Genomic DNA, 18,525 nt, shown 5'->3' on the forward strand with positions numbered 1-18,525 from the left:
ATGGCTCATTATCTACCCCAGAAGGCACAGCACTGCCAAGCTGCTCTTTATCAAGTCCTTAACAGGTGTAAAATTAGCACTTGTTATTAAAGACAATGGAGTTACATGTATTGCCAGCAGCTGAAGAAATGTGCTAGAATTGTTTTCACCTCCAGTTAATTCGGTACCATTCAATAATGTGCACGAAGCCTGTAAATTAGAGAAGTGCCTCCTGAAGCATGGCAGGGAGCTAAGACTGTGTGAGCATCCTTTCTAAAACACAGCTGATTTCCTGAATGAAGGAATGAGGACCAAATCCTCTTTTCATCAGTACTGATGTAAATTCAAACATTTGCCTGAGTGTACTCTCAGGTAAACCTGTGCCAGCATAATCTGTAACCAGAATCTGGAGCTGTCAGAAATCCTTGTAAGCAAATGCCAGGACAGTGCTGTTTTCAGCTCTTCTAACCCCACAGAGCACAGAATGACTGGCTGCACTGATATTCTCTCCTCTCAGCTACTTACAATTCATTCCTGGGAATAAAGCAGAGAAAGGTGTTATTTACTGAGAATAGCAAAATCCTATTCCAGATGTATCTCATTATAGGCAGATCTCATTATAGGCAGATGACCTCAGGTTTAGGACAAGAAGTCACTGAATCACTCAGGACTGTGTAGCTTCATTGTGTATTTTTCTGTTCTAATACCATGCTCAGCTCTGAAAGCAAATTATTTAGATAAATACTGCACATAGGAATGCATCTAACTGCTGAGCCCTATTATTCAATAGCACTGTACATCTCACCACTCTCCCCCTTTCTGCAGTAACTGGAAGAAGGGTTGGCCAACATCAAACAAATCTGATCAAGGACAGAAATCTCAGTGATAATTACATTCCCACAGGGTTTCATGAAAACTGGCAGTGAGATAGAGGAGGAAATTAACTCCACCAAGGGGAGGCAAGTCAGGCATCTCACTATCCCTGTGGCAGCAATTGGCCAGGCAGCCAGCACACAATTTGCTCTGCACTAGCCAAGGCACACGTCACCTTTTGTCTGCTGGGACTGTCACTGGGAGCATGTCAGGAGGGGGTTTTAAGTCCATAAGAAACCATGCCACTCATGCTACATCTGCTCCTCCTGCCAGATTCCATGCAGAGCCTGACGTGCAAGCCATGGGACGAAGCTCTCTTGCTCTAATATTAATATTGAGACTTACTGGTGTGTGGGAATGGTGCTGGTCTAGTGCAGAACAATCAGCTCAGAGGGAGTTACTAATAGGCACAGGTTCTCTTCTGCTCTAGTGTTCTGCAGTTTCCCTACTGTCATTTTATGATGCAGTCAGAACATGTCTGAAACACCCAATATAAAAAGCAAACAGTGTTTCTATTCAAAGGCCTCTGGACAAGTTCAGGTTTGGACAAAATGGGTGCCTGTTTGCTAAGGTATGAAACATCTTACCACTGTAAGATGTTCATCATGCATCTCAGAGGAGGCAAAAATCAACATAAAGCAAATAAAAAGAGCAGTTTCTTTTTATACAGAGCAAATCTCCAGCTCTTGGATTGATAGGTGTGGTGAGTCACCAGCACACTGCCAGGGCTGTCAAGTTGTCACTTTAGCTGGCTGCAGTACAAAGCTGAGTCCTTCCACATGGTCACCACTCCCCTCTCTGCGTGCAAATAAAGACCACAGCCTTTTCACTCCTTTTTCCAAATGCACAGGGAAATCTGTTATTTCTTCATCAGTCTCGCATCCCCCTGGGCAATGGGAGTGCTCATCATCTGATGCATGTAAATGCCAACAAAATTCCCATCTTGACATTTAATGGCTTAAAACCTATAAAATGGCAAATGCAGCACAGTAGTGACAAAAACTGGCAGGTTTCAGGGGGCCTACAGGGTTCTGCCATGCTGGCAGGGACATCTGCGTCATTGCTAAACTATCCCCAGGACTTCCCAAAACTGGGAACTAGCAGGAGAACTTGAGTTATGGTCTGGTTGCCACAGATATTTCTGTCAACCAGTGGAGCTGCTCAGTCATGCACTGACCCTCCCCAGCCTACGTGGGTGCACTTCAGAAAGGAAAAGGAGCAGCAGGTTCCTTAGAAGAGTTCGTGCCAGTGCACTGCAGGCTGGCAAAACCCATCACTCATTCACTCTGATAAGATGATAGCACAGCAAAGGCAAGGCTGATGCAACACCTTTGTAAACACAGAGCCATGTGTTGAAGCATTGCCACATTTCAAACCTACCTGCAAACAGCAGAACCACTGCAGCGTGTTTCTGGGGCAGGCTGCAGCTAAATCACCCCCTGCAAAGCACTGGGGGCTCTGTGTAGGCAGCAACACAAGTGGCAGCCACTTGAAATGCATGCCACAACTTGCACTGGTCCTCGAGTGCTGCCAGCAGCCTTGCCCCTCAGTCAGCATCAGCTGGAAAACTATTGAGCAGCTGCATCCATGCAAGGAGCAGAGAGAGGCTTTAGGGAGAGGGAGGCAGGGCCCTAGAGTTTCCAAAGGGTCCCAGAGTTTGCACACAGAGCTGTCAGACTGTTGTGCTCCTTTCCAGCCTGATGTTAACACTGCTAATGGGGAGAGGCCTTGGAGAGCAAGGACTGTAGAGCTGCATGCCTGGTGCACACAGAGCCAAGATTCCCAGCATATACAGACCTACTTACTACATTAATGGATTTTATAGCGCCAGCGATTCAAACAGCACATCCACACTGTGGAGGGGTTAATATAAAAAAAATTCAATCCTATATTTACAATTTACACAAGTGAAAAGGGTTTTTTAGTTGCTATGGTAAGCTAATCAGTGTGTTGTCAGTATATTGGAAAACCTTCCTTACCTAGACCTGGATAGGTTTCCTAGTTCTCATTTTGGAGGAAACATAAGTGAGACATTGTCATTGAAGTTTAATGCTTTAATGCTATTTCAAATCTTGGTTTGTGTTGGGTCACCCCTCTATCAAGGACAACCCCATTAAGACACCTAAGAGTAAACTGCATTTACAACAGGATTATTAGTAAAGAAAAGCAGGAAGAAAAGGGAGAGTTTAGATGCTAAAGAGCAGATCAGAGACCAAGTGAGGCATCCAAAGAGAAAACAGCAAGAATTGACACTCGAACATTTAAAAACTGGGAAAAGGAGAAAACAGGGAAACACTGTGTTTGCAACAGTGTTTTAGGAAATTTCTACATCAAAGCTATACATAAGGGGTTTGCAAATGATTTGGTTGGTATGAGGCTGAGCAGAAATGTGACCCAGGATATAGACAGGGGAGCAGCACACTCCACTCCCTTGTGCTTGCCCAGAATGAACAGCTTTGCAAAGAAGTGCACAACCCATGTACTGGCATTTTCTTCCATTATGGATGTATTTGTATACATCATTACATTTTCCTCCTTCTGTTTCTCTCCCCAAAAGCCGAATCAAAACTCTCCCTTATTTCCTAAGTAAGTAACATTATCTTCACTTAGAAAACTGAGCAGTTTGAAAATGGCAGCCCATTGGAGCCTGTCTGTAGGGTTTCAGCTGCCACAGCTGAATATTTTTCTTTGTATTCAGCAAAGGACATTGGAAGAGACATATTTTTAAGTTCTTTTATGAGCTCAATTTGAAGGCAAACACAGTAGTCCACTTTGTCCTTCCCTCTAGTTCCCTGTCCATTTAGGCTAAAAAATTGTGTTTGTACAGCACTTAGCCCCATGAGACCGAAGCCTTTAGGTACAAATGTAACTCATTTAAATGGTAATATACAACAAAATGAGTGTCACTCCTCAAAACAAGCAGCATTTGTAAGTGTATCTCTGCCAGGTGCTGACAAATGGAGGGTCATGGTTGCAGGCAAAGGGAAAGGTCTCGGTGAGACAATATTTAAAAGTCATTTTTTCCAGTCAAAGGCCAAACTAAAATGTCTGCTTATTTCTCTACTGCCTATGCCCTGAAGCACTGTGCCTGCCTCCCAGAGAGCAGCAGACGAGGACTCCAAAGGTATTTCCTATACAAGGTCAGATCAATTAAAATGTGCTTTAAATGGAATCACGTGAGCCATGTGCAGGAACTCCACAGCCTGATGAGATCCCTGACACTGAAGGGCAGACTCTGAGACAAACTGCTGACCTCGGGTAGGAAAGCCAGATAACAAGGAGGCAGGATCTGCTTTTCCCTTACCCTGGGAATGAAGGCTTTGCTCCTTCTGGTCATCTAATGTTGCTTTAACACCAGAGATGCCAGGAGTTAACTAGTGACCTGGTTCTTGTCCTGCTGAAGTCAACAGCAGAATTCCAAAACCTAGTCTTTCAAAAGTCAGGGCAAGCTCTTTTAGCTGTCCCTGCAAGCCTAAGCAGGAAAGGAGCTGCTGCTGTCTTTTCCCAGACCTGATAGGAAGCTCCCAAAGAAATTTTAACATTAAAGAAATAAATGAAGCAAAACCTTGGCAGAGTGAAGTTGTACTGGTTCATGCCAGGGCCTGGGCTGTCCATTTGGAGGACAAAGCAAACAAAACCTGTCTAAGAGACCTCCTTATAACCAAGATTTGAAAGGTCCTAGTCTCAAGAGGGAATATTAACACAACAGTGCAGCAAGTGAATTATGCTACTGAAGAAGGGTTGATGCAGTGGAGAGATGACAGAAATGTTATTTGTGTCTGCTGTAAGAGCACCCCTTTACTCTCCACCCCACAATGAGATGCACTCCAGTGATACCTGCTCTTCTGTCTCATATGGGGGTCCCAGGAAAATCCTAAAACCAGGAATGACCTGTCTCAATCTAAATTCAGAAGCAAAAGACCTATAAACAAGGTAAAAGACAGGCTGCTGAGGGAGTGCATCACCTGGAGTCCCTTTGTGGGTTGCTCTGAAATATTCCCCTCCTCTTGGCTCCGTGCTCCAGCTGTCCCACCCACTCTCTGCTCGTGGGGAGGCTCCTGGGAAGGGAAGCAAGGAGTGAAGCCATTGGCTTCCCTGTAAGCTGCTCTAAGGTCACCGTCATGCCAAACACACCCCATCATCCAGCAGTTCCCCTCAGGCCTGATAATAAATCTCTGAGCATTTACACTGTCAGGGGTTATGTCTCATTCTGTGTATTCCACAAGCATATTTCTGCAAGTCAAATTCTGCATGAAGCCATGAGATGCTACATACAGGAGCAGCCTGGAAGGCAGTTTCTGCTTTCTAATTTGCACTTGTGATATCATTGCACATCATCAATTTCTTTCCTTTCTCCTAAATACTACTGATAAATAAAATGTTTTTAGAAAGATTTTCATCTGGTGAAAGTCAGGGTAGCCCTGCTGAACCACTGATAAGAAATTTACACCATCTGAAACCCTGGAGCAAAAAAATATCCAAGTCAATGGGATATAAGCCAAAATTGGAGTGTTTTGCTGGATACAGACCAAATTTACTTGCTTGCTTAAACAGGTGCCTAAGTGCTGTAGTGAACTGGGTCCCAAATATGAAAGCATTTTTTATTTATGTCCACTTCTGCCAGCTTGGACATCTGATACAGAGGTCATCTTATAGCTAACATTTTTGTCTTAAACCCTGCCTATAGCCATACTATAGAACAGCTGCCTGTGGAGTTATGTTCCACACATAACTGTAAAAATAAAATGCAAATGACTGGAAAACGTGGGTTTATAACTAGAAAGAGAATACAAGGGTACCTTGAAATAGAAATAAATGAAAGATTTTCCGCATGCTGAGAAAAGAACTCACAATCTTATATTTCTACTGCATTCTCTTTTAGTAGCGATGTTTCAATCTTGCAGTTACAGTATCCTAGAACTGCCTTAGCTGGAACTGGTTAGACCAGAAGCACTGCATGGGAAAAGGGTTTACACATACATTAAACAAGTTTTTGTCTACAGAGCCTCTTATTTCTCTGTAGGGAATCTATGTTTGTACTAACTGCAATTCCAAACACTTGAAGCAATGTCCCCAGCTGAAATCCCATCTCCCAGGAGCAGTTTTATGTATTGAACCATGATCATTGAACGGAAAAAGGCAAAAGTAAGCCTGGAGGCCATGTCAGAATGCAAGTTCCTCCTTACTTTCTCCAGTTCCTGGCCACCAGATGAGAGTCCTGCCTTCTCACTTGATTTCTGTTCCAGTCCATACTTCATCTCCTCCTGAAATAGGCCTGACCATGTGGGGACCTCTCCTCTCCTTGTCCCTCACACACAGGCAAGCTCACCTCTGGCCTCCCTGTGAAGCCTAGTGAGATGTGAAGTTTGAGGAAAAGGGAATTTGTGCCCCTGAAATTTAATCTTTAAGCTTTGAATCACCATTGCACTAGCTCCAAAAAACCCAGCAGCTGTCAATACTCCTTTTCCCCTGTTGTTGAGGAATAGGTGTGATGTGAGCAGCTTGATAAACTGGGCCATGAAGGGACCTAGAAAGTGTTGCCCTGGCAAAGAGAAGGTGAGGGATCTCATGGGAAGAACTGCAGGCAAAGGAGAAAGAATTCCAGTATGAACTATCCCTGCCAAAAGTTTTCAGGCAGCTCTCCAAAGCCAGTGGGTTTCTTAAGTTTTATTTGATACTGTAACAAGCTCAGTACAATCAGGTGTTTAAGTGTGCAATTTAATGGCTATTTTAAACCATCAAATTTTAAATAGACAAGGAATGAAATAATGCATCCAGTTTAATTTTGAAATTATTCTCTCTAATCTAATATAATTAAGTCTGTAAAATAGACTCAATAAATTACGTATTTATTTGTATAATTTTTAGCTGGACGGAACTGCAACAGCTAAAACAGTAAGCTAAAAGATTATCCTGGGTCTTGAGATATGAAAGATAATTTACTACCCCCAGCTACCAATAAAGAACAGTATTTGCATAGGGAAAACTCTCTATTTTGTTCATCAGTGCCTCAACTTATTTTGCATCTCAGGCTTTCTTTGTGGCACCAAGCCAGAGGCTAAATGCATTTAATGTGCATATTATTGCCACGTTGATGTGAAACTCAGTAGCCCTGAAATGTCTTATTTGTTTCTTTGTGGTAAACATAACCATAGTTAGAAACAAAGGAGAAAATACCAAAGGATGCAAGTCTGATCAGCAAACACTATACAGGGAATATTTAAACTAATTATCAGGTTTATCAAAACTGGGATGGATGATTAGCAGCTTGATTTTTATTTCAGAGGATGGTAATATTGCCAGGATGGGGGAGAAACAATGAAGACCTCCAAGGAGAGGTGGCTAGCAAATAAATAAAAAATAAAACCCCTTGGGTCCATTCAAGATGGTGTTAGAGGCTACCTTGAAGAAGAGTGTGTGCCCAGGGCTCAGAGGTCCCACCTCATCCTGCCACAGCACCCCTGAGATGTGCATCTCCAGAGGACAGGGCAATGGCACCAGTGCAGAACCAAACACCAAGTGCAGAGCTCCTCATCAATACATTCTCTTTTTGCCATCATGTTTGTGGAGGTTTTCCCTTTTGCTAATAAATATTTGTTCCTTGGCATGATGCGCCTTTATTTTGATTGGTTTTATTTATCTAATCCTTGCTCTGAAAAGCCCACAGTGTATTGAATCACTACATGGTTTTGATTCTATATTTGAAGAACCGTGACTTTCTGCACACAGAAAGTAAATTTAGATGGAATTTACAAGTCAGTAAATATAGCTGGTATTCAAGGGTATCAGCAAAGCGATGCTCCAGAAATTCTAGATGCCATATTCCCTTGCATACAACCAGACACAGTGCCAAATATCAGTAAACAAACACGATGCACCCTTTTCCAGGGATAAATCAGAGGGATAGAGAAGGGCAGTCTTTGTAATCCATGCAGTCAAAAAGCTATTTAAGCATAAACTCTTGCTCTGACTCTCCCACTTCTCCAGCTGCAGAATGAGGAGAAAGGAATTTACCCCACCTCAGAGGCTTCTTGTGAGGGTAAGCAAACAGTGCATGGATGCCATGCTGTTAGGGCTACCTAAGGAGAGAAGAAGAGGGAGGGGAAAACTTCCCACAGATCTGCCTTTTGGCCAAATGGCTGGAAAACAGAGATGGTGTCACTAGAAGCACAAGCTTTACATCAACCCTGCCTGAGGGGCTTCAGCCAGCACCAGGAGCTGAGGACCAGGCACAGCTGCTGTCCAGCCTGGAGCAAACACAGAAGTGCCACAGACAAATGGATGTTGCAGGTTTCCATGATGGACCTGTGGGGCCCAGGGCTTCATTCCTCTTCCTAGTCTTCTTGTGGTTTCAGACCCTTTTTTAATTGCTTTTTCTCATCAGGGAAAACAAGTATGTGAGCTGCAGGTCTTTGTTCTGTAAACTATCAAGTGCTAAGAGAATATAAGTATTATCACTGCTATTTATTTCACCCTTTGGTGTTTTGTCTCTCTTTCCTGATTGGTTTAAGATGACGAATGTCAGAACTCTGTTCCCAGTCACACACCTCTTGGGCAAAAAGACAATGCAATGTGACATTGAACACGTGTACCAGAGACCATCCTCCCTCTTCTGAATATCAAAATCACACAGCAAAAAGCACTCGTAACAATAGATGTATCTTTTATTCACAGATAAAAACTGAAGCAAGCTGTTATAATACATATTTATACAAAGGATTTGAAAAAACCATAAAAAGGAAGATGATTAGAAAATATGATTCGTTATGAAATGTGGTATTACATACACTATTAAACCTTTTCAAAAGTATTTGTTTGGCAACAATTTATCAATAGTTTCCACACTTAAGTGGCCTCCTTCAAAAAAGCACAAATCTCATGCAGCATGTATAAACTTGATCCTGAGGGTTTGCCTTCCTTAGAAAAACTGTAAAAAGATATACTATTTGTCTTAAAAGTTCAAAATGCAAATGCTATATTTATAGTCAAAACTATATAAAAATATGGACCTAACTTAACATTTACAAAAACTTTTTGCTCCTTTTTTTTTGCTTGTTTTATGGTTTTGGTAATAAACATAATTCTCAATTCCTGCAGTCAGAGAGGAAAAAAGAAAACCAAAACAAACCACAGTGCCCTTTGTAGACTTCCTCACATAAAGTTTACGATTCCAAAAAAGACCAGGTCTATGAAAAGTGAGGTTAGTAACCAAGGAAGTAGGTAAGCAGTTAATATATATCTATATATGTATATATAAAATGGAAAACAAACATTTATTTTGATCTGAAAAAGGAATAATACAAAACCTGAAGGTAAAACAATCATCTCAAAATGCCATAATACTCCTTCTCAATAGATAAATGTTCATAAAAATATTTTGAACCCTAAACAAGAAAACAATTATAATACAATTTTAATTCTGCTACATAAAACAGCTTTTCTATGAAACAAGAAGGCAAGTTCAGGTATGAAAACATAATTTACTTATTGCTTTTGCTACAATGTTGTTTGTTTTTACATATAATCATAAATACACTATACAGTATAAAATATTTTGTAGGAATACATTTTGTGGTCTGCTTAGGTTTGCTGGCTTTAATTCTAGCACCAAATACAAAAATGAAAACCAAATGAACTTTAAAGGCACTTCCATTTCATGTTTGTTTGTTAATTAACATCAGGGTTTGTACTAAATTGCTTCACTTCCCTCTGGTAGAAGCAATACTTGTTCCTACTTTTACCTTTGTACAGCTCAGGTCACGTTGAGGCACCAAATGATTTATGAACATTCCCACTCCTCAGCTGTTTCTTTCTCTTACAACATTCATTGTTGCTTTTTAGTCTTCACCTTTCCTCCTTCACTTCCCAGCTACTTTATCCGTTTACTTCTTCATGCTGGACGACCCAGCCTCACTTGCCCAGTCCCTTGAGAAACCTCTCCTCAAACCTCCACCTCCCGCACTCCGTCCTGCGCATCGCTTATCCCGATATCGAAGCACGTCACTATCATGATGTGTGACTTGCACAGATTAACACACTGCTCCAGCTCCTCTGTCACTTGTTCCAGTGCCTCCAGGTACTCCTGTGACTCCTTATCCAGATCAGGATCCACTTCAACTGTCAGACAAGAAAGTACTGAGTAAGAGAAGCAGCTTATCATAAAACATTATTCTATCACAAAGCAGCCAACATGGTAAAATTTAGTTTTTCTTGAACTAAGACTTTCTTCCTTCTTTGTTCAGCAGATACAAACCTCTGCCTTGAGGCTCCAGTTATGCACAACACTCAGTCTGGGAACAAATCTCATGCCTCAATTTCCCAGCTATAACATGGATATATGGAAACAATTTTTTCCTTCTTTGGAAAGAAGAATAATAAAAGACTAATAAAAATCACATTTAATATTAGCAGCACCATTTTAATGTTCTCTTCTGGTTTGTTTGCATTTTTTTTTTTAAATAGCACATTACAGAAACACAGACTGAGTCACAGAGAATTTTAGGACTCAATTCAGCAAAATATCTTAGCAATTGATTAAGTTTTTCAGTGGGAGTGCTGACATGCTGAAATTATGTTAGAGGCTAATCATACTGCTGTTTTTGCAAAATACTTACAATCTTCCTTCCACTTGTTTGGATCCATCATCAACCTGCACTTTGTCTCTTCTAACTCTTCCTTCAGAAATTCGTGCTTTGCCTTTATTTCCCTGATTCGCTGCTGGCGCCTCTCTAGTATCTTCAGCTTGGTATGGAAATACATCAGACCCTTTTAAGACACAGAAAGACCATTCCATGAATTTTCCTGCTGCAAGCCAGCCTATAACAGTCTGACAAAAATTGCTCCCAGCTCACTACTTGCAAGAATGAACAGGTGGGTTGTTTTATTTGGTTGTGGAGTTGGTGGGGTTTTTATGGGTTTTCAGGGGGCCTTTTTATTTGAAGTTTACATTAATGGATTCTAATCTAGAGCAACTGCAAGCTACATCACTTGAGCATTTGTTGCACTTCTCTGAATTAGCAAACATCTCTTCATACATTCTGAAATTACTACTGTTTGTAAATAATTCTTTTTTCCAGTAATGAAAATGATAAACACAGCCTAATGATAATGTCAGAGTTCTAGTTAGTACTAAAACACGAATTCTTATTTTCTAAAAAGCATTCCTACCTTCTCAACATCCTGGAAAGGCTATTACAAAAGAAAGGGGAAAAATGCATCAGTAGAACATAGAATTCTGGTCTCTAAAATAGAATTAGTTGAAGTGTTTTCCAATTACAAGTAAGTCAAACTCAGTATATCCCTGATTTAATAGAATCCTGTCATTTACATAAAGAGTTAATGACCCTATCGTTGAGGGAGGCTGTAAGGTTCCACCAGCCAGGCCAGGATTATGAAGTCTTCTCATAATGTATTCATTGGTAACTTCCTTTTACACCACCAGTCATGTTAGACACAATTAATTTTAGACAGTAATAATTTTCATTTTCTGTGTTAAGGGTACCCCAACATATGAATTGTAAAATTAATAATTACAGTACTTTAATTGCACTCAATTTCCTGAACACATACATTTTGGTATTCAAGCAAGGACTTTGTGTGTATATTGTAATTTGTCTACAGTTGTAAAATATGTCCTGACCTCAGTTTCCTCTTGTCTGTGTCGCTGTAATCGTTCCACATCATCAATCTCATAAACTTTAATTTCAAATGGCTCTTTCAAAGTGCCTGGCAAAGGTGGTAGATCAACCCATTGGCCAGTGACACTGGGTTTTCTTCCTAAGGAGGCAGCATCTGGCAATGGTGCAGGAATCAGTCTGCGCCGCTGGAGACCTAAAATACAAAAACAAACATTCCTCAGGCTCTAAGAGACTAACACACTGCAGAACATACTACAGTGAATTAAAGAAAGATCTAGGTTCTCAATATACTTAGGAAGAAATGCTTTTCTTGATCTTTTCCTTTTAGTAAAATACCCTCAGGCTGCTAATTGAGTTACTGCCTTGACAAAGTAGGCTTCACTTGGTTCCCAGATGGGAGCAACAGCAGTTCCTCTCCCAAAGCAGATGTCTGAACATCAGTTCTTTATTCTCTCCTTGCAGAAATATTTTGCCTGGATTGATTTTTCTTTGGTGGACTACAATGGTATTCATTACCTTGCAAAGGCAGTGTGATAGTGAATAACCTAAAACTAATACTGATAATGACTTACTTATCTGGAAATCTTCTGCTCTCCCAGTTAAAGCCAAGCAAGACTATCTAAGATCCCTGTCACTGCACTACATCTTTGCAAAGCTCAAACAGTTCCCTCCAGAACTACTGCTGCTATTTTAGGGAGCTAAATACCATCAGTTTTCAGTGATTTTGTGGGATTGAGAGGCATTCAGAAGGCATCAACCCAGCTACAACTTGAGCACCTCTAATGTTGAGACATCTCACACATTTGCACCAGCACCCAGAATGCTCAGTGCATGACAAAACTCACCAGTTCTGGGAGCCTTCAACACAATGCTTCCAGATTTTCTGAGAAAATTATACTGCTCCATTATCCTGCTAAGATTCAAGCTTCATGAAGCAGAGACTCACTTACATCCTTCAAAAATGCAAGAGCTGGCACGCTGTTTCCCAGCGGCTTTTTTGTGATTATTAAGTTTCTTAGCATTCTCTAAAAAGCGGACCTTTACAGTACATGTCTCAAGCTTGACTACATGCATAGAGCTGGTTCAGGCAATATTAACAAGCCTGCAGCCCAATCCTTAAGAAGAGGAGGGCTGAAAGCCACTAGAAACAAGCTGTAATGACACAAGGTAGCAGTAAGTGTAAGCTGGCTTTAGGTGACTGGTGACAATAAATTTAGTACTTAATTGCCTCTTCTTATTAAAAACTAACTCGGAGGTGAAGAGTCTTGTTTCTTCTGCTCTTACCAAAGGCACCACATCAAACAGACAAGGCAGCTCTGCTCAAAGGACAATGCTGCCAAAATAACTTCGGGGCTAAGACCTCTACAGGAGATGTAAGCACAAGCCAAGGCTGTCAGGTAAGTCATGAACTCCAACATAAATAAATAAAATCCCAGCAGGTACTCTCATAGCAAAACACCTCCACTGATACCCCAAAAGTTATCTACAAGCATCTCTCATTCTTAATTGTATCCTTGCTGATTTCTAAGTAACAAGAACAAAATGTGAATGTTTTCAAAAGGGGAAGACTTGATTCTACTTCTACAAAATCATTCTCACAAGCCCAATCCATTCAGCCTGAATTACCACTACTGTCCTGTCAGACACAGCCACACACTGTAACCCTGACCCTGTAAACTGCTGACAGGAGATCCCTCTGAGGAGGACACCAAACAGATACGGTCAAACACATGCAATAAGCAGGCAAACTTCATCTCCTTCCGCTGTACAAGCCATGTTCAACATCATTTCTCCCTTACAGGATAAGGAGACAGGTTTACAGTGACGTACACGGGAGTAAGATGTGTCCTTAAATCCAGAGACTCCAACATAGTCTGGTGTTACATAAATCACTCCAAGAATATCTAATGATGTGCAAAGATTACAATTATTTTCGAACAATAATAGGTCTGAACCAAACATTTCTTGTAAGAAATATTTGATGCACTTCCTGGTAAACCGCATTTCATGCATAAAACACATTATTTTCTCAAAGTATACAGCACTCCAAAAAAGTAATACATAATTTACTGATATAGAGCAATTACAACTGGAAAAAGAAATAGTTTGTCATTTTTAAAGACCTTATAAGTATTTCCTGGGGCAAAAACAAATACAAATCCATCTGTGGGTAATGCCTTCTCAATGTGTGTGCAACTTATACAGCAGTTAATATTGATTTGTGGGAAAGGTTTAAGAGGCAGATATGCTATGGAAAGAGAAGAGCAGCAAATATTATACTAAGTTTCCAAAATGATCTATCACTTGCTGAAGCAACTCAGTTTCCTTGACCAGAAAGCCCCATGAGATCAACTTCATTCATTTGGTTTTACTGCCAGAACTGAGCATCATGGGCATCTACAGGGATTGCAGTAATTGCCATTTTCCAGTCAGAAGTTCAGACCCAGCACATTGCTGATATTAGTTCCTAGTGTATTTGCAGCAGTCAGTACACCAGGTTGCTGAAGGAGGCTGCTGGTCATGATCTACATGGCACTGGTTGCCATCGGTTCATTACAATACCACAGCATCTCAAGCTAGATCTGAGAAATGAACACTGTAACACCAACCATATGAGCCAGATTTTGAAGCTGACTACAAATACACTTGGACTGCAGCTGCACTTACATGAGCACCAGCAGTGAGAGCAATAAGAAAAGGCTCCAGAGGGAAGGGGACCCGGCCCCCACACGCCCACCTTTTCTTGGCATGGTCAGACACAGTGAGCCAGAGTTGCCTCTTCCAAGCAACTCTCACAGTCAGTTTCCTACTCCATATAGCATACACACACACAGCCTAAAATTTCTTAATATAAATACTATTAGAGTGCAATACAATAATGTTGTGATTAGCTAGTAGCATTAACCTAAGAGTCACTGCATCTTATACACACGCCCTACTGCTCTAGGCCTTACCTTAGGGTAATCTAATGCACATTCAGCAATCCTCATTAATTCACAAACTCTCTTCTCCCCTCCCAGCCTAGTCCTTTGTTTCTTAACTAGAGTCCTGGCCTGCCTCTCTGGCATTCCCTCACAGACACCTAGCAGCAGAGCTCCTCCTCTCCTCACTGCCCTTCTCTCACCAGTCTTCCAGGATCACTCACTCAAATCCTCACAAAAACTCATCAGCACTCAGCCAGCACCTCACTTACCCCAACCCAGCCACAACACCCTCCTATGTGGGCCACCGTGGCCCTGGCCCTGCTGAGGGAGGAAGGAATGTCCCCCACCTGCCGGCAGCCACCTGCTGCCTCCTCCCTCACAGGGAGGCTGCCGGCACCCCGGGGCACCCACACCTCTCCTGCCCTCTCCACCACAGCACCTGTGTCACACCTGCAGCTTTGAAGTAAAATAAATGACAAGTAGCTGCTGTCACAGCAATACACATGAACACACAAGTGCATGCAGTCAGTCCACCTCCCTTCTTTTAGCTCCCTCCAAGCCTCCTCTCCTCACTGTCAGAGATGCCACAAAACGCCTCCATCCTCAGGGTGCAGTGGAGCACCAGCAAACACATGGCCACCTGCCCCTTCATGTCCTACCTGTTGACCGTTTCTTGGGGGATTTAAGGCTCCTCATGCGACCCGGCGAGGACATCCCGCTCTCGCTCATGGAGTCGTGTGCCGAGGAGGCACTGCCAGTGGCCTCGCTGTCCCGAATCATGCTCTCATAGCCGCTGCTGCCCCCGCTGTGGTAGAAGAGAGCCGTCCTGCCCATGGCTGGCGGCAGCTCCCCGCTCAGAACGCTGCTGTTGTCACTGCCATGCCCACTGCTGTAGCGCTGCGGCCGCCGCGGGGCTGTGATCTTGCTGTAGGGCGACGGCAGCACCGGCATCTGTGACTTCTCGTCGCTGAGGTTGATGCCGCTGTCATTGCCGCTGTCAGAGTCGGTGGAGCCTCGGAAGTGTCCCGCCTTGGCAGAGCCACCCGACACCAGCTCGTTCACGCGGCTGTTGGCTGCCCTCATGGCCTGCTTGGTGCCCATGATGGTCCCGCGGCCGGGTTTGCTGCTGACAGGCTGCACAGAACGGGGGGCTGCCTTCCCAGCAGGGGCCATGCCAGCGCCCTTCCCTGCAGGCTGTGCCAGGGACTTCACAGAGGAGCTGAGAGACTTTGACCCACTGGCAGAGAGGCCCCGGTTTTTATTCCCATTGGCTTGCACCTTCTGGTTAGCTGTGGGTTTTGCCTGGTTGTTTTTACCAGGTGCAGGAGTGGTGAAGGGCAGCGGTAAGCCCATACTGGAAGCAACAGGAGGGACCCCCAGCCTGGGGACAGAGCGCCCTGCACGGCTGCTGCCAGTGCTCCCGCTGTCCCTCACCATGCTTGCTTTGGATCCAACTGATGTCAGGCTGTCACACCTCTCCAGAGACATGTGGCTCCCGTATCGGTGCACACTTTCACTCTTTGACGCCTTCACCTTTAAGCTGGACGTCATCTTGGGCAAAGAGTGGTCACCCTTCAAGTTCATTTTGTAGCTGGCACTTTCACTAAAGTAAGAGCCAGCTTTCAACCGTAAATCTGCTTCGTCTTCAGCCTTTGGTGTGGCAGCTCTGGCAAAGTCCAGGCCAGAGGCTTTCCCCCCACCATTGCCCAGACCAACAGGTTTCTGCTCCAGGCTCGATTTACGTACAGGAGGTGTTGGAGGTGTTGGCCCACCTGGCCTGGGCAACATGGTTGATTTCTGTGGTGCGTTCTTCTTTCCCAGGGACGATTTCAAGCTGCCAGTGGCCAGGGGAGCATCCGAATTCCCTCGGATCACACACTCCGGCAAAGTACTGTTAGCATGTGTCACTGGCGTCACTCCCAGTGTGGTGGCTCCTCTCTTCAGCTGTGGCATCTTCATCGCAATTTCTGACTTCTTGGCAGCTCCGCTGGAGGATTTGCAGGCCATTTCACAACCATCCACAACCCTCTGCGAACAGCCAAGCATAGTCTGTGACTTTGTTGGCCTGGACTCTGTGCCAAAACCCTGGGCAGCTTTTTCTGGCTGCTTCTCAGTACCAAACGTGTGAGGTTTTGGAGACAGAAGCGACTCTGCAGGTTTTGCTTCCAAGTGATAATCGGTGCGTAACAGCCAAGGATCTTCAAATATACCATGTGGATTCTGCAGCTCTTTATAGCTGAGGACAGTATTATTGTGGATTGGAGAAGAGGTAGTTTTTGTTTTCCTAGGAAGACTAGAATGTATTGTTTCTATCACAGGCGCATCACGAGAATTACTAAATTTGATTTTTACTGGCTGATCAGTGACACAAAAAGCACTTTTTATCTGAGATGCTTTGGTAGTTTCAGAGGTTTGAGGGCTTTTACTGATGCCTGAGGAAAGCTTGCTGGAACTCAAGCTCTCACTCTCCAGCTCAGAGAAGCAAAATCCACTGTCATTCAGAGCACTTTTCAGGGGGACACATAAATGGGATGAGTCCAAGTTGAAGGGTTCCTCAGACTTATTACAGTTGTAAGATGACTGTGCAACAAAACTGTCACTAGACTGGGCTCCATCACTTTCAATTGTACAAATGCTGACTTCACTAAGCCATGAACTGATGGAGGAACGTCTGCTGCTGGTAAAGGGATCCTTAGCAAAGGGCACAACAATATCAATATTTACACCAGTAGAAGTCTCCTGTGAGGTATAAGCATCAAACTCATCATTTATGCTGCTGATAATACTGACCGGCCTCGAACCCGATGCAAGGGCCTGAAGGGAGCAGTCACTGTTAAAGCTAATGATACTGGAAGGTCTCCCATTATCCATAACTCCACTAATAGAGAGCTCTTCCACCACTGTGAAAACAAGCTCATCCTCTCCATTCAGCTCAACAGGCTGCTGCAAAGTCACTGTGGTGGTCAGTATATCCCGATCAAAACACTTCCCTCTGAATGCTGACCTGAAGCTGTGTACCTCTATCGCACCCGACTGACTCTGCGTGTTGCTACCAACAAGGAATGTGCTTCCTCCTAAAGGGTTTTGCTCAGGTTTGTTTCCCATCTGTTTGCTCATTCCCACAGGAGGAGTCCGAACTGCATTGCTGTTGTCAGGCTCCAAATTCTCAGCTTTGGAGCTTGGGGAGTGTTCTCTCTGCTGTGGAGGGGGAGGCGCTGGGCTTGGCAAGGGTCTCTTCATGTACAAGGACTTTTCCTTAGTGACACACTCAGCTGTGGCCTTATTCTGCTCTGGATTCCTCAAAGGGCTACACCTTGGAGTCTGCAGGGAATCAGTGATTGTCTCTCTCTCCCCCTCTAGGACAGAGTCTATTATTTTGTTGTCAGCTCTGCTCTGCAGCTTGGAAAGCTCTGCTTTCAAGTGAGATGTGCTATTTTCTTGACAGTTGCCATTGCTACCCCTTGGTGCAACAGACTGGAAAGGAAGGTTATATCCTTTTTTGGGAGATGCAGTTTCTTGCAGAATCGGTTTCTTAAGTCCTCCAGAAGGAGAGGATACTTTTTCCTTTATCAACTTAGACTGTGCATTTTCTGTACTTCCAGGAACAGGACTACAATTGGACCCTACAGAGATTTCTCCACAAGCATATTTCATGGGTTCCTCACTTCCATCAATGCACTCTAACCTTTCCTGCAGTTCAGCAAAAGTGTTGCATTTGAAATGGTCCTTGTCAGAACTCCTACTAACAGCAGAATTATCTTTATTTCTCTTCTTATTTAGGGATGGGATAATGGGAACAAACTCTGGTGGACCTTCATTATCTGTCAATTCCCTGTCAGACAAAGCTGCACCATTGGGACCAACATAGATGACAGTATCACAAGACTGTTCACTGCTGGAGGAATAATCAGGATCACTGGATATATTCAGGACAGGAAGGTCAGGGTCAAGAGCAACAGTTCGAGGGTGGAATGGTCGCAAATGGGGCGGTCTCCGGACATGTCCTTCCTCACATGAACTCTCTCCTCCAGACGAGCTGGATGCATACTGCAAATGACAAGTAACAGTAAATTTATTAGTAGTAATTGATAAATAAGTATATACATGCACAG

The 18,525-nt window shown here is 43.3% G+C and overlaps 1 protein-coding gene across 1 annotated transcript in view; it reads right to left on the reverse strand.

Annotated features, from left to right (window-relative positions):
- Positions 1–8,498: 8,498 nt before the first annotated feature.
- KIF26A (kinesin family member 26A) overlaps positions 8,499–18,525 on the reverse strand; it is a 96,153-nt gene continuing 86,126 nt past the window's right edge. The window contains exons 11-14 of the mRNA XM_039712879.1: positions 15,073–18,460; positions 11,492–11,682; positions 10,467–10,617; positions 8,499–9,969 (exon numbers count right to left, since the gene is read on the reverse strand). Of these exons, the coding sequence (XP_039568813.1) occupies positions 9,794–9,969; positions 10,467–10,617; positions 11,492–11,682; positions 15,073–18,460 (3,906 nt within the window). The 3' untranslated portion in view covers positions 8,499–9,793. The remainder of the gene's footprint in view (positions 9,970–10,466; positions 10,618–11,491; positions 11,683–15,072; positions 18,461–18,525) is intronic.

Source organism: Passer montanus, unplaced genomic scaffold (genome assembly GCF_014805655.1).
Source record: "Passer montanus isolate IOZ18808 unplaced genomic scaffold, ASM1480565v1 scaffold27, whole genome shotgun sequence".
NCBI classification, from domain to species: Eukaryota; Metazoa; Chordata; class Aves; order Passeriformes; family Passeridae; genus Passer; species Passer montanus.